This window comes from Bos grunniens, chromosome 13 (assembly GCF_055505025.1).
Source record: "Bos grunniens cultivar Pamir isolate PY7600 chromosome 13, Bosgru_T2T1.0, whole genome shotgun sequence".
NCBI lineage: Eukaryota > Metazoa > Chordata > Mammalia > Artiodactyla > Bovidae > Bos > Bos grunniens.
The window spans coordinates 21,394,201-21,419,430 of NC_141177.1; the positions used below are offsets into that span (position 1 = coordinate 21,394,201).

The 25,230-nt window shown below is 45.4% G+C and overlaps 2 protein-coding genes across 20 annotated transcripts in view; one reads left to right on the top strand and one right to left on the bottom strand.

Annotated features, from left to right (window-relative positions):
- The window catches only part of DNMT3B (DNA methyltransferase 3 beta), a 34,869-nt gene extending 32,173 nt beyond the window's left edge, over positions 1-2,696 (bottom strand). For 9 of the 12 annotated variants that reach the window (XM_086332395.1, XM_086332389.1, XM_086332391.1 and 6 more), the window contains exon 1: positions 1,725-1,859. Coding sequence is in view for 1 of the 12 variants with exons in the window: in XM_086332396.1 (XP_086188522.1) it covers positions 2,583-2,681 (99 nt within the window). In the remaining 11 variants the exon portion in view is untranslated. Of the gene's footprint in view, positions 1-1,724; positions 2,115-2,582 lie in introns of those variants that run through there. The other 3 variants (XM_086332392.1, XM_086332387.1, XM_086332396.1) reach the window with 3 other exon arrangements.
- An 11,144-nt stretch (positions 2,697-13,840) lies between these two features.
- Positions 13,841-25,230, top strand: part of COMMD7 (COMM domain containing 7) — a 28,219-nt gene continuing 16,829 nt past the window's right edge. For all 8 annotated transcript variants that reach the window (XR_015139137.1, XM_086332397.1, XM_086332398.1 and 5 more), the window contains exon 1: positions 13,841-13,990. Coding sequence is in view for 7 of the 8 variants with exons in the window: in XM_086332397.1 (XP_086188523.1) it covers positions 13,907-13,990 (84 nt within the window). In the remaining variant the exon portion in view is untranslated. The remainder of the gene's footprint in view (positions 13,991-25,230) is intronic.

The following is a 25,230-nucleotide window of genomic DNA, read 5'->3' on the forward strand; positions in this document are numbered from 1 at the left end:
GACTCCTAACCCAAGCCTAATGTGATAGGAATTATCGCATCATCTGAGGAACACAGAGGGTTAGAGTTTAAATTGTGTAAAACTGGTTTCCTTCTTACCCAACTTGGAGTTATTAGTATGACTGTTCCTATTTCACACATGTAATAAGGCACAGAGGGCCACAGATTAACATGGATAGACTTAAACACACGCCAAAGATCTATGCATCCCCCTTAAAGGAAGCAGCCTACTTATCCCACATGATAGATAAGGAGTGGCAAGACTTTATTGGGAGATTACTGTATGCCAGCCCTATAAAATAGGTAGCATCATCTCAAAGCTGGAAAAACCAAGTCTGCACCTGGGGATTCCAGTGGCTGGGGTGCAAGAAATCACAGCAGTCCTGGTGGAGAACAGAGGCAGGTCAGTGTCCTGGATCCTGGAAATGTGGGCGCCAGCAGGGATCTGGCTCCCTAAAACAACTGCCACCAGTTCGCCAAAACTCACAGCATCCAGAAATCAGGAGGCAGAAAGTCACACATCATAACCTTGTCCTTAATTCTCTTTAATTCATATGCCTCTCAACTTGGGGTGGGGAAGCATTAGGGCCCAGTCAGCCTCTTTCCGCCCGGGAGGTAAGTGAAGGAGGCAGCGTGGACAACCTGGCCTGAGCCCAGAACTCCTGCAGCCCTTCCCTGCCACAGGTGAGTGACTCTAGCAGGAAAACCCCGGCCGAAGAGCAACTCTGTTGCTAACTTGCTACCTCTGCCGGCTCTTCCCTAACTTCCACTTTCTCTTCTTGAAAGTGGGACTCAAAACCCACCCACCCGCGGCAAACAATCCCACTGGGCACCGAGGTAGTGCTGGAGGTTTTCAGGCCTCAGTTTGCAAGTTTGCGAAGTGGGACCAGCCTGACCCTTGGAAGAGGGGGAAAAATGGAAAGTGAGGCCCCAGGGCAGGCAGCGTGGCTGGGCAGGGAGGCGCCGCACCGGGCCGGCTCCTCCCCGGCCAGGTGTGCACAAGCGTAAAGGCAGCCTCTCCTTAGGGCATCCCCGCAACCCCGCCGCACCTCGGTCTCCGTAGGTCCCCTAGGGAGGACCCCGCGAGCCCGCCCCTCTGGCACACGCCCCTGGGAAGCGCTCACATACCGGTCCACCTGTTCTCCCGCGCCCATCCACTACCTCTCCCCCGTCCCTGGGAGAGAAGAAAAAAAAAAAAAAGTCCCTCGGCTGAACCCCCAGGGTCCAAGTCGTAAAGGACGGACGCTCGTCTCCTCGACAGAACTCTCTTCTGTACCGTTCCCCTTCCCAAGTAGACTCTCTCTCTCTAGCCGAGGCCAGGTAAAAATACCCCTGCTTCACTAACTCCAGTTCTCTCCAGTAGGAGACCTCCTCCCCTCGGCTCTAGACCCCAGGAAGGCCGTCCAGCACCCTCCCTGGGGACGATCCTCTCTCCTCCTCTGGGTCTCCTGAACACCTCAAGTATCCCTTTCACTCGTATCCCTGTAATACACATGCCTTCCCCGTCGCCAATTTTATCCTCATTGCCCATTTCCCCGCAATAAGATCAGGGACTTCTCCTCCCCAACCATGCCCGGTCTCCAGCCGTACGGGAGCCGCCTCCCCAGGACGTCCCGGAACGGGATTCCCTCCCTGCGGTGGCTGGACCCCTCCACGGTCCCTTCCCCCACCAGCCCACGGAGCCCTCGGGCTGGCAAGCCTCCCCGGGGGCCACGGGGCGCTCACCTGCCGAGAGCCTGGCTCGGGCGCGGCTCCGCGGGTCGAGCCGCGGGTTCGGACAGGCGGGCGGGAGGCCGGCGGGCGGCCGCGCGGGGCGCTCGGCTCGCGAATCTCCGGCGCCGATCGCCGAGCTACGTTTACTTGGGTCACTTAACCCCCGCGCTGCCGGCCGGGCGCGGCCGCCCGCTCGCCTGCCTGCCTGCCTGCCTGCCTGCCAGTGAGCCGGTGGCGTCCGTCGGGGGGCGCTCGGGGCGTCCACGCAGGCTGCGGCAGCCGGGCTAGGGAGGGGGTGCGGCTGCTGCGAGGAAGCGGCGCGGGCAGGACCTGGCAGCTGGAGTGGGTGGGGAGGGGGCGGTGCCGAGTCCCCTTGTAACCCCGGCCCGGCACTCGCCCCGCCCCCGCCCGGGGGCGCCCCTGCCGCAGCCACTCAGAGCAGGGCCTCGAGCGCGAGGGGCGGGGGGCGGGGACGAGGGAAATTTGAAATCGCTCCGGAGCCTCCCCTCCGCCCCTCCTCCACAGGCGCCGCCTCCCGCCCCCCCACCCCCACACACACACTGGTCGGTTAAATCTCCACCCGGATAACAGGCGCGTCTTGGGGACCCCGCAGACGTCGCCCAACTCTCGAGACTCCTCCCGGGGCCCCTCTTCCCCGATCCCCACCCCGACCCAGAACACACGGGCTGGTCTGGATGCCGGGGGCCCAGGGAAGGAAGAACCCCGTCCCCCGCCCCAGAGTCACACAGCAGCCGGGTCTCCCCTTTACCCCAACTCCCAGCCGCAAGGCCACCTGGGCGCTGCGGTGCCCCCGCGGGTCAGTCAACTCGCTCTGGACCCTCGGACTAGTCCTTTCTCCCTTCCTCCCACCCTGCTGGGCCTTTGTCGGCCATCTTGAGCGGATGGGAGGGAGAGCGGAGGAGCCAAGGTAGTCAGGTCCCTGGCTGGCTTCTGGGTTACAGTCGGCATTACTTGAAGGAGAAGCCCCACTGTTAGCAGGTCTTGATGGCTTCTGCCCTTTAAGGGACATTATGTGTCAGTCGCTCTGTCGTGTCCGGCTCTGTGTGACCCCATGGACTGTAGCCCGCCAGGCTCCTCTGTCCAGGGGATTCTCCAGGCAAGAGTACTGGAGTGGGTTGCCATTTCTTTCTCCAAAAGGGGCACTGAACTATTGGAAAACAGCACTTCCTAATATTTCCCATACCTGGCATCTACACTTACTTACCTGCTTATTTTTGTGTCAATCTGCAAGGCAGGAGGCCTGGGTTCGATTCCTGGGTTGGGAAGATCCCCTAGAGGAGGGCATGGCAACCCACTTTAGTATTCTTGCCTGGAGAATCCCCATGGACAGAGGAGCCCGGTGGGCTACAGTCCATGGGGTCACAGAAGAGTCAGACACGAACGACTGAGAGACTGAGCACAGAACATTGTGTGTCTATGTATCCAACTGTGAGAGCAGTGTCTCAGTATGTCTTAGCACACAGTAGATGCCAAATAAATGTTGAATGAATGAGAGCAAATGAATGATGACACGATGGGCTGCAAAGGCCCTAGCTGAGCTGGTTCCTGCCTGCCTTCCCAGGTACCGCCTATCCTCACCCCTCCCCTCACTTCACTCTAATCTTCTAATCTTTGCTGTTCCTCAAATACATCAAGCTTGGTTCTGGGTGTTCTTTTTCCAGATCTCTATACCATTCAGTTCTCTCCCAAAGTGTCACCTTCTGGACAGACTTTTCTGACCAAGCAACCTGAATAGTCCCCTCCTTCACTCCTATTTCATTCTCTCTGTAGCACGTATAGCTATTTGATGTTGGAAGTGTGAAAGTGAGATGGGCTCAGTGACCAGGCAAGCCTCATGTAAATGAGTGGCAGGAACTCCTTGACCTTCTGGCACAAACATCCAAAACTGGGTTCCAGTCAGTTGGTGCAAGAAGATCTCTGAAGAGGGCCTGCCGCTTGTTCTCACCATCTGGGGTAAGTCTTCAGAGGAAAGAAATTATATATGAAGCTGGTGGGTCTGTGGGGAGGGCTGCTGGGTCTCTGTTTTCTGATCCATAAGCTCTAAGACCTCCATGGGTCAAAGGATGTCTGTATACCACCAGGAATGCCTGGAAGGTATAGTAAAGATGACAAAGAGTAGGGTTCGGGGGGACATGGCAGACATTTCTGGGGACATCAAAGTGCCTAACTCCAGGAAGAAAAACAGACAAGATCTGAATAAGCAAGTGGTCTCTGTCCTGTCATTTGGAAAGGAAGTGAAACAAAAATGGCATGTTTCCCTGTGGCACAGAACTTTGTAGTTTCCAAAGTTCATTGGTCATATTCACTACCTCCTTTGAGCCTCTCAGCCACTCCACGAGAAATCAAGGCAGGGAGAATTGGGTGCTCATTTCAGATTAGGTGACTGAGGCCCAGAGACTAGAAGGACTTATGTGAAGTGAGTCAACCATGTAGCCTGACTTTGAGCACCTGCTATGTGGCAGCTACCTGACTAGGAATTCAGAAGGGAAGGTTCAGAGCTTACCTGATGGTTGGGGAGGGTGGCTAAATCTGGGAAGAAGATAAAATGGAGGCTGGAATGATGTAGCCAGGGGAAGACCCAGGTCAGGATCCAGCTTGGCATGTGGGAGGGACAGCCAGGAAGCCAATGTGGCCAGGGCACAGGGAGTAAGGAGGGAAAAAGTAACAGGGGCCAAGCCATGGTGGATATGTCCCCATTTAAGCCATGTTCTGACTCATGTTTAAAACACACCTGAGTAGGATTTCAGATTTTCCTCTGGTTGCATACTGGTGCAACAGTGTTTACTTAAAAATTTACTGTGACACATCACAATCATTATAATCATGATGCCAATCAATATTTATTAAGGATACAACAAAAATTCTGTGATTAAAGTACATTTGTTATCAAAAAGATATATAGATAGATAGATAAGAGGGAGTACTCTGGTGGTCCAGTGGTTAGAAAGCCATGCTTCCAGTGCCTTGGCCTGGGTTCAATCCCTGCTCCTAGAATTGAGATCGTGCAAGCCAAGAGGCATGGTCAAAAAAATAAACAACAACAAAATAACATAAAGAGAATACTCTTAGGAAATAAACAGGAAAGTATTAAAGCATAAATGGGCACAATGTTATCACCAAGTTGCCTATAAAATGGTTCAGAAACAATAATATGCATATATATGGCAGAGGGAGAATGGATAGAAAATGGGGCAAAAATGTAAACAAATGGAAAATCTGGTTAAAAAGACATTCTTGAGTTCCTTATGCTAGTCTTACAAGTTGTCCGTAAATTAGGAACTATCTCAAATTTTAAAAACCTCCTCCTAAAAAAATTAACATTAAAAAGAAAAAAATACACATGCATTATTACACCCTTAATGCCCTCATGCTAATAAATCAACCGATGATGGATTTTTGCCTGTGTTGAGATTAAATATTCTATATGTGTGGAATTATACCATCCTCTTTTCAGCTCTTAGAGCAGCTGCAGCTTTTCAATAACACATGAAAGTGTCTAATGCCCAGTAGGCTCTCCGTATATGGTCGGTATTTTTTTTTATATTATTTTTATTTATTTAGCTATTTGGCTGCACCAGGTCTTAGTTGCGGCATGCGGGATCTAGTTCCCTGATCAAGGATGGAACCCGGGCCCTCTGTATTGGGAGCTCGAAGTCTTAGCCATTGGACCACCAAGGAAGTCCCTATGGTCGGTATTTTTATGAGCAAGTAACTTCATCTCTGTGTGCCTTAATTTCTTCACCTGTAAAATGAAAGTAGTAATTCCTTCACAGGGTTGTTGGGAGATCTGTATGGGTTAATAGATGGAAGGCATTTTGAACATATAAACTACCATAAAAGTGCTTGTTAAATTAAAAAACTACCTTATTAATGATGAGTATGTGCTACACTGGGCCCCTGGCTGGTACAGAGATGAACATCCACCCTTCCTCCTCAGGGTGACACAACCCAGTCCCTTAGGCTCCCAGCTGCTGATGCCAGCCCAGTTCACCTCTACAAGCGGAATCTAGTAGGATGAACTCCATCTTACAGACAAAACTCTGCGTAGTGAGGCAGTTAGGCTGAGCCACAGCTGGTGGGTGGCAGCTCAGGACTAGACTCCCAGCTCAACCCCCACTCGCTGTGACCCCCCCCACCCCCACTCCTCGAGTGCTATGCTAAGGAGTTTGAGCCTCAGTCTTCTTCCCCTTCTAATTGGAATAATAATAATAGTGATGCCTACTTCCAGGAGTGACTGCGGGGATTTCACAGAGCCCATGTATGTGAAAGAACCCCATTGAAAAGTACTCAGTCTTAATTGTAGTGTCATTAGAGGCCACGTTCATTTGCAAAGTGGGTTCCTTACCTTCCCTTTTCAACAGGAACACCCAGACTTCTGCCCTTGTTGACTTGCTACCAGAGAGCTCCTAGACATTTTCAGTTTTAAGAATTACTGTTAAATTGTCACAAGTGACTTGACTATATAACAATTTATTAATTATTTTTATAATGTTCCAACATTTTATTATGAAAACGTTCAAGTATTCAATGAAGTTGAAAGAGATTATGAAGAACACTCTTATACCCACCGAGCTTCCCTCGTGGCTCAGCTGGTAAAGAATCCGCCTGCAATGTGGAGACCTGGGTTCAATCCCTGGGTTGGGAAGATCCCTTGGAGAAGGGAAAGGCTACCCACCCCAGTATTCTGGCCTGAAGAATTCCCTTGACTGTATAGTCTATGGGGGTCGCAAAGAGTCAGACAAGACTGAGTGACTTTCACTTTCACTTATATCCACCACCCAGCTTACACATCTATACTTTTATCCATCTTACTTTTAGAAGCATTTCAAAATATAAGTTGCAGACATCAGTGTACTTCCTCTAAATATTTCAACCTGCATATCACTAACTGGAGTTTATTTTTGTTTACAGTTGCTTTGTCTCCAAGATAAATTTTACACACACTGATACACAGAAATCTCAGATGTACATTTGCTGAACATTCATACACACACACACATGCACGCATGCCTGTGTAACCCATCCCCTATCAAGATATAGAACATCACCATCTGATATGTAGTAATAATAACAATTGTTGTTGAGGGATTGGAAAGGAAGGATTCTACTTCCTGAGTTTGCTCCGGATCTGGACTCTGCCTCCTCTTTTATTTCAGGATAAGCATAGAAGGGATGGAATCCCCTTGTCCAGACCTGCCCTTATCTCTTCTGGGCAGGCCCTCTCCCTCCAATCTGCAGGAAGTCCATATACACAGGGTGGCAATAACCCTGCCTGCAGGCTGGGCTTTGGAAAGTGACTGTGAGTTGTGGAGTAGTGGGAAAAGACTGGGTGACATGCTTAGGGCCCCAGGACTTCCATCGGGTTGTTTAAGTCATCTGTTCAAGGCCTGAGGACTCTGCTTAACTTTCATTTGTCTGCTCATGCCTGGCTTCTTTTACCCCTATCCTCACTGAACCTGCCCACAAGTTCCTACTCTCTTCCTGGCATTTATCCAGGAAGTGACTCTTGGATAAATGTGACCCTTGGATAAAAAGTGACTCTTCAAAAATACAGCATGTCTCCTCCATCAGATTGGGAGCTGCACGGAGGCAGTGCAGTAGCCTGTCTTGTTCACTGCTGTGTCCGGGGCACCTAGCACAGAGCCTGGCACAGAGTAGGTGCTCAATAAGTATCTGCTGCCTTGGGGGAGAATGGATACATGTATATGTATGGCTGAGTCCCTTAGCTGTCAGCCTAAAACTAACACAACATTGTTAATGGGCTATACTCCAATATAAAATAAAAAGTTAAAAAAAAAAAAAAAAAGAATATCTGCTACTTCAAAGAATCAGTAGGCTCCTCCAGGTTTCAGATAATCAAAGTGGTCTAGAAGAGAAAGTTCCCCAGGGACTCCTCCAAGGTTACACCCAGGTTGTGTTCACTACACCCAGCAGTAATTTGCATTGCAGCCCTAAATTGGGGCCCAAGCCAGGCATTCACTTTATAATCATCCTGAGGAGAAAAACAAAGCAGACAATAGGGATCCAAGGCCTCATTTTCTCAGGCAAAGTGAATCCCACCTTGAATTTGAAATAAGCAGTGAGATTCCGAAAGGGTAGAGGCATTATCACCCCCACCCTCAAAACTAGGAAGTGCCAAAGGGCCCTTTAAGAAGCAAATTTCTGGAGGGGACAGTGTAAATGTCCACTGGAGCTAATGCCAAGGATCTTAAACAGGTTTAAACTTTACCCCAGGAATTCCACTTCTCAAATTTGTCTCAAGGAAAAATCTTGAGATTTATTAGAGAAATATTATTAAACAGACAAATAAGTATTAATACATCACCACATCCTATATAAAAGTAAAAAAACTGGAACTGTCCTGGGAGTCTAACAGTAGATTGTTTGCATTCATTTACATGCATAAGGATAAACTAAAAGTGGAATGACTCTTCTTCCTTGGTCCACAGGATCGCAAAGAGACAGACACAACTCAAGTAACAGCATGCACGCATGCACCCCTGGCTTCCAGCAAGCTCAGAGCCCATTTAAAAACTAATCAGTAATGCCTCCACGGACCCATGTGTTCATGAATTTGCTTCCTACCTGGTCCTGATTTACTATCTTTCTATTTTTTAAATCTTCCTATTTTAAGCTCTTCATTTCCTCTGCCCTTAATAGCCTCCCAACCAGGGCATTTTTGTCTAGCTCACTGCTTTGTCCCAGCATCCAGCACCATGCTGCATAATAGGTGTTCAATAAAGACGTGTCCCATGAATGGACAAACGTATTCACAAAACTGACTCCAAATCTTCCTGGGCGTTTGGCAAATCCTTCCCAAATGGAAGCTACTGACCCAGTGAGAATTCCCTAGTTGTCCAGTGGGTAGGGCTTGGCCCTTTCACTGCCAGAGTCCAGGTTCAATCCCTGGTCACAGGGAATGAGTGGCCTGACCAAAAAAAAAAAAGGTACCGACCCAGCAATTCCATTCATTAGAGAACAACTATCTGTATATGTAAGAATGTCCCCTCTAGCTTTGTTCGTAAGTTTGTAATAGTGCAAACGTGGATAAACCGTAAGTGTCCATCAGTAGGAGCCTGGTTAGATCAGGTGGGATTTATCCAGGCTATACAGCTATTATAAAGGAAATAGCAAGTCTGTAAATGCTGATGTGGAGGGAACTGCAAGATGTACTGCTAAGTGAAAAGGCAAGATGCTAAGTGCTATAAACTGTGTGTGTGTATGTGTGTGTGTGTTTAGTCGCTAAGCTGTGACTCTTGTGATCCCATGGACTATATAGCCCAGCAGGCTCCTCTGTCCATGGGATTTCCCAGGCCAGAATACCAGAGTGGGTTGCCTGGTATTCTGGTATTCTGATTCTTTACCACTGCACCACCTAGCAAGCTCTGTATATATGAGTCCATGGTTCAAAAAAATATATATGGAGAAAGAATTCTATTAGGCCATTCCAGAAGGATCCTGAGAACACCTTTGGGAGGTTTCAACCTCAGTCCTACCCTTAATCAGCAATGTCCTTGATTAGCTCCTTTCTTCTCTAAGTGTATCCCCCCTTCTACAAAAAAAAAAAAAAAAAAAAGACCAAGGTTAAGTTAAGACCTCCTGGTAGGGTTACTGAGAGGATTAAGGAAGAAAATGCATAAATGCCAGGCACCTCTCCCAGAATGAGTACTCAAAGATATATTAGTTAAAATAGAAAATAATTTATCATGTGACAGGATGTGAGAAAAATTCCTTTAAAATATATTCTGTAAATAAACTGAAATTCACAAAACAGTTGCGAGCATAATACAAAGAATCCATGTATATTCTTTACCCAGTCACCAACTGTTAACATTTGACATATTTGCACTATCCCCTCATTTCTTTTCTTCAGTCACTTCATCCCTCTTTACCTTAATACATTCAGCTTGTATTAAGAAAAAAAAGACATTCTCTTACATAAATCAAACACAAAGATCAAATACAGGAAATTAAACATTGATACAATATTATTATGCAATCTATAAGTTGTATTCAAATGTTATCAATTGTCTCAATAATGTCATTTTTAAAAACTATGGTTAAAAGAAAAGCACATCACATAAAATTTACCATCTTCTTTCATTCTTTTAAAATACTTTTTGGCTGTGCCATTCAGCTTGTGAGATCTTAGTTCCCCAACCAGGGACTGACCCCAGGCCCTTGGCAGTGAAAGCTTGGAGTCCTAACCACTGGAGCACCAGGAAACTCCCTTAGCCATGTCTATGTGTACAGTTCAGTAGTAGTAAGGATATTCGCATTGTTGTGCCAATAATATCTTTTATAGCAATCGTTTACCTCCATCCAGGATCTTACATTGCATTCATGTAGTCACTTTGTCTTTTTCAGTGTCTTTTAATATGGAAAAATTCCTTCACCTTCCTTTGTTGATGACTTTAATAACTTAGGTGTTTTGAAGAGTCTAGGGTAACTGTAATCTTGTGACTTTTGTTACATGTTTTTATAATAAAGAAGATAATATTGAAAGTATGATGAGGATAATCACCAATGGAAACATAAAAATATCCATAGCATTTTCCCCCTAGGTTTTGGCAGAAGGAGGATCTGGAGTTTGTTCCTTCTGTTAAAATGCAGGATCCCTGTGGTGATGGAGATGTTCTGTATCTTTGCACCAACATCAGTATCCGGCTTGGGAGATTTCACTCTAGCTTTGCAAGATGGGATCTGTGCACAGAGAGAAACTCGAAAAAGAATACAGTGGTCTCTCTCCATGATTTCTTACAAGTGCAAGTAAATCTACAATTATGTCAAAATAAAAAGTTTAATTAAAAAAAAAAAAGATGTCTTTTGACATATCAGAGCCTAAAGTGTCAACCATTCTCCTGGGGAGAACCTAGCCCCTTGGTGAAATTCCCAGCAGGAATCCTCTAGCCTGAGAAAGGACTTCTTAATGAACCCCTTTCACTTGCAGGGGTGGGGGTTGGGGGCCTCCTTTGCCCTCTGCGGGGACATTTTAAAGTGAATGGAGGGAGCTAGGTCCCTCATTAAGGCTGAAATGGGAGCTGCTGGGGGCGGGGGTTCTCTAGAAGGAGGCTTGGCCCCAGGTCTGCATTTCCTGCTACAAACTTACCTCATTAATAGTGATCACCACTCCTTTCTGTCTGAGTGGGTTGTGAAGGATACCATTGGAAAGATAATTTTTATCTATTGTCTTTGTTAGTTGCCAAGTTCTTAATAAAATTGAAAAATTGTAAAGACCTGAACGGGCAACCAATGGGGATTCCTTATGAGCATCATTATATTCTCACTCAGTAGAATATTATGCCGCATTTTATGATGATGTTTTTGTAGCATTTATAATTGAAACCAAGATGCTGTTGTGTGAGACTTTGAGGTTTCTCTTAGAGGACTTGGAATTCTCAGGTCTGAGAGATGTGGGTTAGGGAAGCAGGGTCCTCTTCAGGGAAATGAGCCTGCTGCCAGGCTTCTGTTCAGGCTGAAATGCTAATTTCCGGGTGTTCTCAATCATTGTCTAGCCTGTCCCTTACTTGAAAATTTGTCATCCTAGCACTATTTTGAACCCTGAACGTCTGAACATAATACCCTTGACCTTCTAGGAATTTCTCCTCAAGGAATAATCAGATGTGAAAAATGAATTGTGTACAGGATGCTTATTGCCAAGTTCTTTTTATAAGATTCAAAAGTTGGAGTACTATTCCTAACAAGCTTTTGCTGAGCACTTACTGAATGGGCCAGTTGCTGTGCTAAGTGTTTTACAAGCATTATCTCATTTCATCTTTTCTAGTAGGTTCTACTATTGTCTCCATTTGTACAAATGGAAAAAGAAGTGGAAGCACAGAAAGGTTAGTAATTTGCTCAAGACAACATAATTAGTAAACAGAGGAGACAGATGTGTAAATGACAGCAGAAACACAATGTGATAAACATTAAAACAGAAATAAAATGAGGGACAAGACATAGACAATTGAAAGTATAATTGAAGGTATTTGAATTGAAAGTATTTGAAGTAATTCAAAGTATGATTAAATATCATACAAGGTGTGTCTTTGGGTGCTTAAAATAAAGCCCAGCATGTGGTGGGCATTTTAAAACAGTGATTATTTGTACCTCAAACTTGAATGTGATCAGGAGTCACCTGGGGATTTAGTTTAAAATGCTGGGTCAGCAGGTCTGGGGTAAGCCTGGGAATCTGCATTTCCACCCTGCTCCAGGTGATGTCCTAGCTGCTGCTGCAAGGACCACACTCTGAGTACCAGAGATTAAATAGCTTGGCAAAGTGGGAGAGCCCAGAATATGTAAAAAACGAAACAAATCACAGAAGCCCCAGTGACCTGTGAAGTAGAAAAAGACTGGAAAACAATACAATTACCGTCTCACCTACGGTTTTGGACTGCAATTTCAAGTGAATTTCTTTCCGTTTATCTATTTTCTGTCACATTCAACTCCACGAATATTTATTGAGTGCCTCAGCACCAGCCACTGTGAGAGCAGAAATGAAGGAAATCTAGTGGTTTCCGCAAGGTTCTTTTTTTTTTTTCTCAAGTTAAAAATAATTTAAAGAAACATACTTAAAATGGGAGCATTTCATTGTATATAAATTATATCTGAACAAAGTTGATTTAATACTCAAAGATATGAATAAATATAAGGCCCTGACAGGGATCATTTTTAATAGGTTAAGACTATTTTAAAATTAAAATTCCTGGACGGTGAGTCAGGGGGTCTGAGCTCAGTCCCTGTCTGTCAGTAACTTGAAGGTTTACTCTCTTCCAGGTACTTCGGACTTGGACAGGTGCCCTGTATACATTCTCAAAGCACTTTGTACCTCTTGGCATCAGTTAATAATTTCACACATGTGTGATTTTTCACGTGTGTGTCTATCTCCCAGATTACACTCTGACTTCTTCTAGACCATACACTACATCTGATTTTGTCACTGTGGAGTCCCAGCACCTGTCAGGACATGTGCCCCAGGGGTGGCACTCACTCGGATTATCTGTTGAATGAATGCATGAAGGAGTGTTGTTCATACCTTTCCAGAAGGGATTTTTTGGGGAAGGGTAGAGGAATGCCAGTCTTCCCCACACTCCCCCACCCAGGTTTCTAGGCACCCACTCCCTACTCTCAAGTCTGAGCTAAGAGGCAGGTGAAGATGCTTCTGGGCTTTGGTGTCAGGACCTAGATTCCAGGGAGCATGCCTTGGTTTTCTCATCTGTCCAATGGGGATCAGGTAATATCTGGGACTTCAAGGGATCCTTGGGAAGAGAACATGGGGATTACAGTGTTTCAAGGGCTGCAGTGATTGTCACTGGCCCCCAAATCTCCCCTCCACCAATCTGACCATCTTCCTCTTCTGTGGGTCAGTTTCTTCCACGCCAGAGTTTCCCCAAGTGCGGTCTTTGGGAAGATGTTGGAAATGGAAAATTCTCAGGATCCATCCCAGGCTTTTCTAAGCAGAGCCTTTGGAGGTGGGTCCCAGCAATTGGCATTATAGCAAGCCCTCCAGATGACGCTGGTGCAAGCCCAAGTTTGAGATTTTATGGCTTTGCTCTGCTCTGACCCAAGCTCTCTCAGGGACACTGGGCCTGTCTGTTCACTTTTCTATTGCCAGTGCCTGGCATCTAAGAGGAGGCATGCACTGAATACATGCAGAATGCATCATAACGATGATAATGATAGCAGATAGCTATTGATTGAGGACCTTCTGTGTGCTAGGCTATCTTCTGAATATTTTAGGAGAGTTAGCTCATTTAAGGCGCCACCCCCGCGATCGTTTACACGGAGAGTGAAACAAGTTTACACCCCAGCGATCGTTTACACGGAGAGTGAAGCGGGCAAGCGCAGTGCCCAGGGGTCATCCAGCGGCGGCGGGAGACCCCGCTGGGAGTCCGGGTCTCACCGATTTGCTGCTCAGGGTCCTGGCCTGGGCACAGCGACTGCTGGTATCCTGGGCTCCCCCAGGGCGCCCCTGCCCCGCCCCACACGGGGTCCGCGCGCGAGTGCGCGGCTCGGCCAGGGCGCCCCCGCGGACCCGCCCGGGGGGAGCGCTGCGGCGGCGGGGCCCGCAGCCGGTGGCGAAAGTGCGGCTGCGGAAGCGCGGCCACTCCGGCCGCGCGAAGGAGGAAGTCGGGGGAGGCGCGGGAGCCGGGGGCCTGCGGGGTCGGGCGGACGCCATGGGCCGGCTGCACTGCACACAGGACCCCGTGCCCGAGGCCGTGGGCGGCGACATGCAGCAGCTGAACCAGCTGAGCGCTCAGGTGGGCCCGGCGGCCGCGGCGCGGGGCCGGGGCGGTTCCGGGGGAGGGGAGGAGGGTTAGGCCGCGGCAGGCCGCTGTGCGAGCCTGGCTGGGGGGTGGTGGGTTCGGAGAAGGGCTTAGGGGAGTTAGGGTCTCAGGCCAGTTTTGAGGGCCGGGCGATTAAGGGAGGCCTGAGGCCAAGCTGAAGGGCCCCAGGGAAACCTCGGCGGCCAAGAAACGGTACGAGGAGACTTACGAGGGTCCTGGGGAGGAGGAGAGTTTGCAGGATCCCGGAAGAAGGGCTGAGGGGAGTCTTGATGTGGCTGAAAGCAGTTTAAAGTAACGCAGTAAGGGCTTTGGGAGGCCGATGGAGTTTGGGGGAGCTGTGGAATTTGGTGGGTCAGGTGAGGGACTGAGACGTTTAGTAGGAAGACGCGGGGAGGGGGGTTTTGGGGGAGACTGAGGAGGGTCTTAACATCTCAAGGGGGCAGAAGCTGCCTGGAGTGGGGCACGTCATCTGAGAATGGGATGTGGGTGCAGGTAATAGCCAAGCCAGAGTGGCTCTGTGGGCAGGCTGGTGATGACATCCTCTCCTCATCCCCACCCCCACCCCCCAGTTAAGGGAGATAATGGTAGTCCATGGCAGCCCTCTCCAGGATTCTTGCCTGGAGAATCCCCATGGACAAAGGAGCCTGGCGGTGGCTACCGTCCATGGACTCACAAAGAGTCTGACACGACTAAGCACAGCACAGCACAGCACTTGGAGTCCCCAAGGAAAGAACCATGTACCCTATACAGTGGAGGGCAGGTCCTTGATGATAGTGGAGCTGTCAAAGGCTTCTTCTCACTCTTCAGGCTGCAGGTGCCAGCCAGTCAACCTTGAAGGCTTCCTGCTCCTGTGTTGTTTGGGATGTCCCTTTCCTACCACCAAGGCAGCCAAATTAAGCAAGTTAAAATGACAGGTCTCAGGATCACTGCAAGGGTACATCTGTTCCCCCCACCGTGTTGTAACTTCCCAGGAGGTGGGGCCACTCTCTGCCATCTCAGCATCCTCACGACTTGGTGTTTTCTCATAAAGGAACACTAACTGTGATGGCAGTCGTGTTCTACGGCCGTGGTGTCCGAGAGAAATAAACTACAAGCCACAGGCCTACTTTTACATTTTATAGTAGCCACATTTAAAAACTAAAAAGAAAGAGGAAATGAATTTAATGTGTTTTCTTTAACCCACTCTATCAAAGTATTATCATTTCCATGTGTAACCCACATAAAAAATAGCGATGAGATGTTTCACTTTTTTTGGTACTAAGGTTTTTGATTCTAGTCTGTATTTTAAAGCACATCTCAAATTGGATTAGCGTTGTTTTTTTTTGGATTAGCCTTTTTCAAGAGCTCAATATGGTTAGTGACCATTGTACTGCATAGCACAGTTTTAAGTGCTTTTATGTGTATTGAGTCACTGAGTTCTTGCAACTACCCTAGGAGTCAGGTACTATTACCATTCCCATTTTACAGATAAGAAAAAATGGTTTAGGGAAATAATTTGAGCAGTTTAAGGCAATTTAAGAGTGCTGTGAAAGTGCTGCACTCAATATGCCAGCAAATCTGGAAGACTCAGCAGTGGCCACAGGACTGGAAAAGGTCAGTTTTCATTCCAATCCCAAAGAAAGGCAATGCCAAAGAATGCTCAAACTACCACACAATTGCACTCATCTCACACACTAGTAAAGTAATGCTCAAAATTCTCCAAGCCAGGCTTCAGCAATATGTGAGCCGTGAACTTCCTGATGTTCAAGCTGGTTTTACAAAAGGCAGAGGAACCAGAGATCAAATTGCAACATCTGCTGGATCATGGAAAAAGCAACAGAGTTCCAGAAAAACATCTATTTCTGCTTTATTGACTATGCCAAAGCCTTTGACTGTGTGGATCACAATAAACTGTGGAAAATTCTGAAAGAGATGGAAATACCAGACCACCTGATCTGCCTCTTGAGAAATTTGTATGCAGGTCAGGAAGCAACAGTTGGAACTGGACATGGAACAACAGACTGGTTCCAAATAGGAAAAGGAGTCCGTCAAGGCTGTATATTGTCACCCTGCTTATTTAACTTATATGCAGAGTACATCGTGAGAAATACTGGGCTGGAGGAAGCACAAGCTGGAATCAAGATTGCCGGGAGAAATATCAATAACCTCAGATATGCAGATGACACCACGCTTACAGCAGAAAGTAAAGAAGAACTAAAAAGCCTCTTGATGAAAGTGAAAGAAGAGAATGAAAAAGTTGGCTTAAAGCTCAGCATTCAGAAAAGATCATGGCATCCGGTCCCATCACTTCATGGCAAATAGATGGGGAAACAGTGGCTGACTTTATTTTTCTGGGCTCCAAATCACTGCAGATGGTGATTGCAGCCATGAAATTAAAAGACGCTTACTCCTTGGAAGGAAAGTTATGACCAACCTAGATAGCATAGTCAAAAGCAGAGACATTACTTTGCCAACAAAGTTCCGTCTAGTCAAGGCTATGGTTTTCCCAGTGGTCATGTATGGAGTGAGAGTTGGACTATAAAGAAAGCTGAGCACCGACGAATTGATGCTTTTGAACTCTGGTGTTGGAGAAAACTGTTGAGAGTCCTTTGGACTGTAAGGAGATCCAACCAGTCCATTCTAAAGGAGATCAGTCCTGGGTGTTCATTGGTAGGACTGATTTTGAAGCTGAAACTCCAATATTTTGGCCACCTGATGCGAAGAGCTGACTCGTTTGAAAAGACCCTGATGCTGGGAAAGATTGAGCGCAGGAGGAGAAGGGGACGACACAGGATGAAATGGTTGGATGGCATCACTGACTCAATGAACATGAGTTTCGGTGAACTCCGGGAGTTGGTGATGGACAGGGGGGTCTGGCGTGCTGCAGTTTATGGGGTCGCAAAGAGTTGGACACAACTGAGTGAATGAACTGAACTGAACTGAACTTAAGGGCAGGCAGCCCTTATCGAAGTCCTTTGGGCCGTTTTCACCCCTTTTCTTGGGTGATCAGACTTCTCTGAGTAGCCAGTCTATTAGCTGGCTTTCTTTAGCCAGCTATTCTGGCAATTTCTATCAGCTATTGCTGCTGCTGCTAAGTCACTTCAGTTGTGTCCGACTCTGTGCGACCCCATAGATGGCAGCCCACCAGGCTCCCCCGTCCCTGGGATTCTCCAGGCAAGAACACTGGGGTGGGTTGCCATTTCCTTCTCCAATGCATGAAAGTGAAAAGTGAAAGTGAAGCTGCTGAGTTGTGTCCGACCCTCAGTGACCCCATGGACTGCAGCCTTCCAGGCTCCTCTGTCCATGGGATTTTCCAGGCAAGAGTACTGGAGTGTGGTGCCATTGCCTTCTCAGTCTATTAGCTATTAGCTATTTCTTTTAGCTATTACTTTCATTAGCTTTTTACTTGAGACCTAGGCCTCAAGGAGGAAGAGAATCATTGTGTTAATGTCGGCATCACTATTTATTGCTTATTTGATACATATTTATCTGAATGCCTACTATGCACCAGTTCAGTTCAGTTCAGTTCAGTTGCTCAGTCGTGTCCGACTCTTTGCGACCCCATGAATCGCAGCACGCCAGGCCTCCCTGTCCATCACCAGCTCCTGGAGTTCACCCAGACTCACGTCCATCAAGTCAGTGATGCCATCCAGCCATCTCATCCTCTGTTGTTCCCTTCTCCTCCTGCCCCCAATCCCTCCCAGCATCAGGGTCTTTTCCAATGAGTCAACTCTTCGCATGAGGTGGCCAAAGTACTGGAGTTTCAGCTTTAGCATCATTCCTTCCAAAGAAATCCCAGGGCTGATCTCCTTCAGAATGGACTGGCTGGATCTCCTTGCAGTCTAAGGGACTCTCAAGAGTCTTCTCCAACACCACAGTTCAAAAGCATCAGTTCTTTGGCGCTCAGCCTTCTTCACAGTCCAACTCTCACGTCCATACATGACCACAGGAAAAACCATAGCCTTGACTAGATGAACCTTTGTTGGCAAAGTAATATCTCTGCTTTTGAATATGCTATCTAGGTTGGTCAAAACTTTCCTTCCAAGGAGTAAGTGTCTTTTAATTTCATGGCTGCAGTCACCATCTGCAGTGATTTTGGAGCCCAGAAAAATAAAGTCTGACACTGTTTCCACTGTTTCCCCATCTATTTGCCATGAAGTGATGGGACCGGATGCCATGATCTTCGTTTTCTGAATGTTGAGCTTTAAGCCAACTTTTTCACTCTCCACTTTCACTTTCGTCAAGAGGCTTTTTAGTTCCTCTTCACTTTCTACCATAAGGGTGGTGTCATCTGCATATCTGAGGTTATTGATATTTCTCCTGGCAATCTTGATTCCAGCTTGTGTTTCTTCCAGCCCAGTGTTTCTCATGATGTACTCTGCATATAAGTTAAATAAGCAGGGTGACAATATACAGCCTTGACGGACTCCTTTTCCTATTTGGAACCAGTCTGTTGTTCCATGTCCAGTTCCAACTGTTGCTTCCTGACTTGCATACAAATTTCTCAAGAGGCAGATCAGGTGGTCTGGTATTTCCATCTCTTTCAGAATTTTCCACAGTTTATTGTGATCCACACAGTCAAAGGCTTTGGCATAGTCAATAAAGCAGAAATAGATGTTTTTCTAGAACTCTGTTGCTTTTTCCATGATCCAGCAGATGTTGCAATTTGATCTCTGGTTCCTCTGCCTTTTGTAAAACCAGCTTGAACATCAGGAAGTTCACGGCTCACATATTGCTGAAGCCTGGCTTGGAGAATTTTGAGCATTACTTTACTAGTGTGTGAGATGAGTGCAATTGTGTGGTAGTTTGAGCATTCTTTGGCATTGCCTTTCTTTGGGATTGGAATGAAAACTGACCTTTTCCAGTCCTGTAGCCACTGCTGAGTTTTCCAGATTTGCTGGCATATTGAGTACAGCAGTTTCACAGCATCATCTTCCAGAATTTGAAATAGCTCAACTGGAATTCCATCACCTGCACTAGCTTTGTTCTTAGTGATGCTTTCTAAGGCCCACTTGACTTCACATTCCAGGATGTCTGGCTCTAGATCAGTGATCACACCATCATGATTATCTGGGTCGTGAAGATCTTTTTTGTACAGTTCTTCTGTGTATTCTTGCCATCTCTTCTTAATATCTTCTGCTTCTGTTAGGTCCACACCATTTCTATCCTTTATCGAGCCCATTTTTGCATGAAATGTTCCCTTGGTATCTCTAATTTTCTTGAAGAGATCCCTAGTCTTTCCCATTCTGTTGTTTTCCTCTATTTCTTTGCATTGATCGCTGAAGAAGGTTTTCTTATCTCTTCTTGCTATTCTTTGGAACTCTGCATTCAGATGCTTATATCTTTCCTTTTCTCCTTTGCTTTTTGCTTCTCTTCTTTTCACAGCTATTTGTAAGGTCTCCCCAGATAGCCATTTTGCTTTTTTGCATTTCTTTTCCACAGGGATGGTCTTGATCCCTGTCTCCTGTACAGTGTCACGAACCTCATTCCATAGTTCATCAGGCAGTCTATCTATCAGATCTAGGCCCTTAAATCTATTTCTCACTTCCACTGTATAATCATAAATAGCCGCTAAACCCAGTAAAGTTTACAAAGTCTTGATGAATGAGGCCTGTTGTGCTGGGGAAGTTGTGATCTACTGCGGCAGGTCAGAAAATGGTGACACAGTACATTATTATGTGAATCTGCATGTTTTCTGTGATGCTGTGATCAGTTCTAGGTAACATGGAGCCTTGAGAGTAGGTAGGATTAAAAGAATCATTTTTAGCATGGTTATCAGAGGAAATTCAGAAAAAATATAAAGAAGGAAACAAATGGTCAACAGTCTCTCACTTAGCAGCATACAAGTTTAGAAAATTCAGACAGTAGTGAAAGATACAAAGTTAAAATAAAAATACCTATTTCTCTTGTCTCCAGAAATCATCATTTTAATAGTTTCTCATATGTCTTTATAGAAATAAATCTGCATCTGCCATCACATTTATGGGTAAAAAAAGTTTAAAAACTTTTTTTTTTTTGACAGTAAAGGCATTTTGTGATATTCCTTAAAATGGATATAGCATAATCTAGTCCCCTGTTAATAGACACTTCAGTTGCTTTCAGTTTTTTATTTTTGTTTGTTGCTGTCAACAAACTGCCTTGTTTATGTCTGGGTTTACTTTTGGGGACATCTCTGAAGGGTATGCTTTGTGAGTGGAATTACCAGGTCAAAGGGTTTGATCGTTTGAACAATTAGACATGGATTGCCAAATTGTAATCCAGAAAGTTTGCCCCAGTTTATCTCCTCAACAGTGTGCAGTCACGTCTGTTACTTTCCAACCCTGCTGCCATCAGACAATTAGTTTTGAAGATCTGACAAATGAAAAATGGTATCTCCTTGTTCTGCTGATTTGCATTTCTCATCTGGAATAATCTTGGGCATCTTTTCATATGTTTAACTGGTGAGAATTCGTTAAGATTTTGATTTCATGGCTAGTCATGAGCAGGTAAGCATTCCAGGGAGAGAGAGGTATGCAGGTACAAAGGCAAAGAATGGGGAAAGTGTTTAGGGAAGATTTGTTCAACAGATACTTAACTCTGCACTTACAGTAATTAAGGTTCTGTGACCCTAAGAAGGTGGAGGAGAAACCTTCTCTGTTAAGACAGGTCTGTGCTCCTTATCAAGATAGAAAATTCTAAGTGCCCCCAGGTGAGGTTCCAAGAGGGAGCCTCAGAAGTTAAGAATTTGGATAGGTCCCTTTCTTGTTGGGAGAGTCCTGGTATCTGGGCAGGGCTTTGAAGGATAAGGAGGGTTTGAAAAAGTGGAGATAGGGGTGGGGGTTGATAACAGCCTACAGATCAGAGTAGCTTGAGGCTGTTCATGGGCGGGAAGGCAGGGATGAGAACGCACAAGGAGCTCCATCCTGAGTGTTAGGCCGAGGCCTGGAAATGAAAGAGCAGCTGGAGGCCCTCTCAGCCACCCTGTTTTTTTTTAAGGCCCTAGTGGCATAGGAAACATGGTTGGCCAAAGATGGGACAGTTCCACAGATCTGTAGCAAAAAGAATTAAAAGAAGAGAGGAAAACTGTTTGAGGACCCATTCTGAAGCTAGTCTTGACTCTTCTGTTTTCACTCTGTCAACGTTTGTGCAAGACTGATGCCCAATGTCGTAAATATCGCAGAAAGAAAGACCCTGGACCAGCAAGGCTAGAGTGTCTCTGCGGAATATCCATGGGGTTCTGGGAAAGCAGAGACGCTAAGATGCCATTAGCTGCTGGGAGTGTAGATCCGTGCAACTTCTCTACAAGGCAATTTGGCAATATTTTCTCAGAATTTAAAACTCACATATCTTAGAGAATAAACTAGTGGTTTCCAGAGGGGAGTGGGGAGGGGAGATAGGGATAGAAGGTTAAGAGACACAAACTATTATGTAAAAGATAAATAAGCTATTGTTAGGATGGGCTTCTCTCTTGGCTCAGTGGTAAAGAATCTGCCTGCTAATCCAGGATATACGGGTTCGATCCCTGGGTTGGGAGAATCCCCCAGAGAAGAAAACGGCAAACCACTCCAGTATTCTTGCATGGAAAATCCCATGAACAGAGCAGCCTGGCTGGCTAGTCTATGGGGTTGCAAAAGAGTCAGACACGAATTAGCAACTAAACAACAACAATAATTATAAGGATATAATGTACAATACAGGGAATATAGCCAATATTTTATAATAACTGTGAATGGATATGACCTTTAAAAGTTAGCAATTACTGTGTTGTATACTTGAAACTTACATAATATTTTACATCAACTATACCTCAGTTTTTAAAATGTATATAGGACTTCCCCAGCAGTCCAGTGGTTAAGACTCTGTGCTTCCACTGCAGTGGGCACAGGTTTGATCCTTGATGGGGGAACTAAGATTTCACCTGCCATATGGCATGGCATGGCCAAAAAAAACAATTTTTTTAAAAGCGTATCCTTTCACCTAGAATACATTTTAAGAATACATCTTATAGACATACACATACATATTTCATAAAGAAGTATGTGGGAGGATATTCGTCTCAGCATCATTAACATAAGATCAACACATACACACACTAATGTTCATTTCTAGGGAGCTAAATTATGCTGTCTTAACTGTTGAATGCCATGCGGTTATTAAAAGACCTGGGTGGATTTATATCTGCTGACATGATTGATCTCTAAAGTGTAACTGAGTGGGAAAAAAGGTGAAGTGCAGGGAGTGGGTTCAGTATGATCCCATTTCTATTTAAAAGAAACTGAAGAAAAATGAAATGATGGGAAGGCCACAGAGGTGTTAGCATAATTACCTATGGGTAGTGGGACTGAGGTGGGAGGGGGCAGGGAGAGAGTGAGATGTTTTATTTTATATTCTTTTATGCTAGCTGGGTGGGTCTTTTTAAAAACCTTGCGTGTATATTACTTTTACATTTCCAAAGACTAGTCTTATATTTTAAAACAGAACACATTTTAGAATAAAATAATACAGAACCTTGCCAGGGGTTTGTGTAAAGTTTATGTGTCATGGAAAAAGGGGCAAATGCATTTGACAGTCATATGTACAGTTTTGGGGGCTTTGAGCCGCAATATGTGCCTGTTGTCTTTTTTGTCTAAATGTTAAAGGTGGATCTAATGGCATAGTGACTTTTAACTGTGGCTGTGGTAACTGCTACACATACATACATACATACTAGAGGCTTGTTGAGCTTCTAGTCTGACACTACTGGAGGCTTTGTATGAGCTGATTAGTACTGTTCTGGAAGCTATGTATTATTACCTCTGTCTTTCTGATGGTGACTGAGACACAGTGAGGCTAAGTGACTTGCCCAGGGTCACCTGGATGATCAGAAGAACAGTGTTTCACATCTGGGTCTTTTAAACTCTTGTGTCTTGGTTTCCTTCACTGTGCCACACACACCGTGTCCATCAGGAGAGAACACTGGAAAATAATGATAAATGTCTCAGTCTGTGCGAGCTGCTGTAACAAAATACCACCCACTGGGTGGCTTGGACAACAGAAATTATTCCTCATAGTTCCAGAGGCTGGAAGTCCAAGATTAGGGTACCCACAGATTCATTTCCTAGTGAAAGCTCTCTTCCTGGCTTGCCTTCTTCATGCGGTGTCTTCATAACGTGGGCCTCACAGAAAGAGCTCTAGGGTGACTTCCTCAGAACTTCCTGGTGCTTACAAGGGCACTGGCCCTATCAGATTAGGGCCCCACCATTATGACCTCTTTAACCTTGTCACCTCTTCACAGGCACTTTCTTCAAATACAGTAGTATTGGGGTTAGGACTTCAACCTATGAATTTTGGGGCACACAGATACTCAGTTCTTAGTAATATAGTACTGATAAAGAGGTTCACATGCACAAAAGAAAAAGTGACTGGCAACCCACTCCAGTCTTCTTGCCTGGAGAGTTCCATAGACAGAGGAGCCTGGCTGGCTACAGTCCATGGAATCACAAAGACTCAGACACGACTGAATGACTATCACTAAGATGATGTACAATAACGTGTTAAAATTTGCTATTCTGTCACATATTCAACAAGATGTTTATTGTGGGGAAGAGAAACCCAGAAAATATGGATAGACAACACAGAAGAAAATAAAAATCACCTAAAATCTTGCCACACAGAAGTAACTGCTTTCAAAACAAGGTAGAGGGACTTACTTCCCTCTTCCCTGGCGGTACCAGTAGTTAAGACTCCATGCTTCCAGTGCATGGGGCTCACCTTCAATCCCTAGTCAGAGAACTAACATCCCACATGCCACATGCAGTGCCCCCCTCAAAAAAAAGTAAGGTAGAGAAAAAGTTCATATAGTATGTTACCATTTATGAGAGTGAAAATGGGAAAAATTATATTATTTGGATTGATTTATGTTTGAATAATAAATATGTGAAAGTATAAGCAAAAAGAGCGAGTATGTGCGTGCTTAGTCACTCAGACGTGTCTGACTCTTTGTGACCCCATGGACTGTAGCTTGACAGGCTTCTCTGTCCACAGGATTTCCCAGGCAAGAATATTGGAGTGGGTTGCCATTTCCTCCTCCAGGGAATCTTCTTGACCCAGGGATCAAACCCACGTCTCTTATGTTTCCTGTATAAAAGGTGGATTCTTTACCACTTGAGCCACCTGGGCCTTACAAAACAAAGGGAAGGAAAAAAAAAAACACTATTTCAGTGATTTTTTTTAGATCTTATTTTGGGGGAGGTGTTAGAAGGTATTTGACCCCTTAAGATTTATGTGTGAACATGTGTGCACACAGTCAGTCTCTCAATATGTATCTTGTAAGCATCCCAACAAAACATGAGTTTTTTAGACAATCGAGTGGTAGGTATAGTTAGATGGACACTGGTGGTGGGTATTGTGAGTATTTGTAACTGGTTTTTTTTTTCTTTTTTACTGAAATATAGTTGACATAGACCATGTTAGTGTCAGGTGAACTACGTAGTGACTTGACATTGCATACATTATGAAATGATCGCCATGCTAAGTCTAGTAACCATCTGTCACTATGCTAACTTTTTACAGTATTATCGACCACATTCCTCATGCTGTGTATTACATCCCTATGGCTAATGTACAAACCTCTTAATCCCCTTAGCCTGTTTCATACCCCACCCCTCTCCCTTCTGTATCTGTGAGTCTATTTTTGTTTTATTTGGTTTTTCAGATTCTATGTATGAGATCATATGGCATTTGTCTTTCTCTGGCTTACTTCACGTAGCATAATACCCTCTAGATCCATCCATGTTGCTGCCAATGGCAAGATTTCATTCTTTTCATGGCTGAGTGATATTCCATTGTATGTATGGAGCGTATCTTTATCCACTTATCTGTTGATAGACACCTAGGTTGCCTCATTATCTCAGCTATTGTGCATAGTGCTGCAGTGAACATTAATGTGCTTCTTTTTTTTTTAATTTTATTTTATTTTTAAACTTTACAAATTGTATTAGTTTTGCCAAATATCAAAAAGAATCCGCCACAGGTATACATGTGTTCCCCATCCTGAACCCTCCTCCCTTCTCCCTCCCCATACCATCCCTCTGGGTTGTCCCAATGCACTAGCCCCAAGCATCCAGTACCGTGCATCAAACCTGGACTGGCAACTCGTTTCATACATGATATTATACATGTTTCAATGCCATTCTCCCAGATCTTCCCACTCTCTCCCTCTGCAACAGAGCATTAATGTGCTTCTATCTTTTCAAATTACAAATGTTTGTAACTCT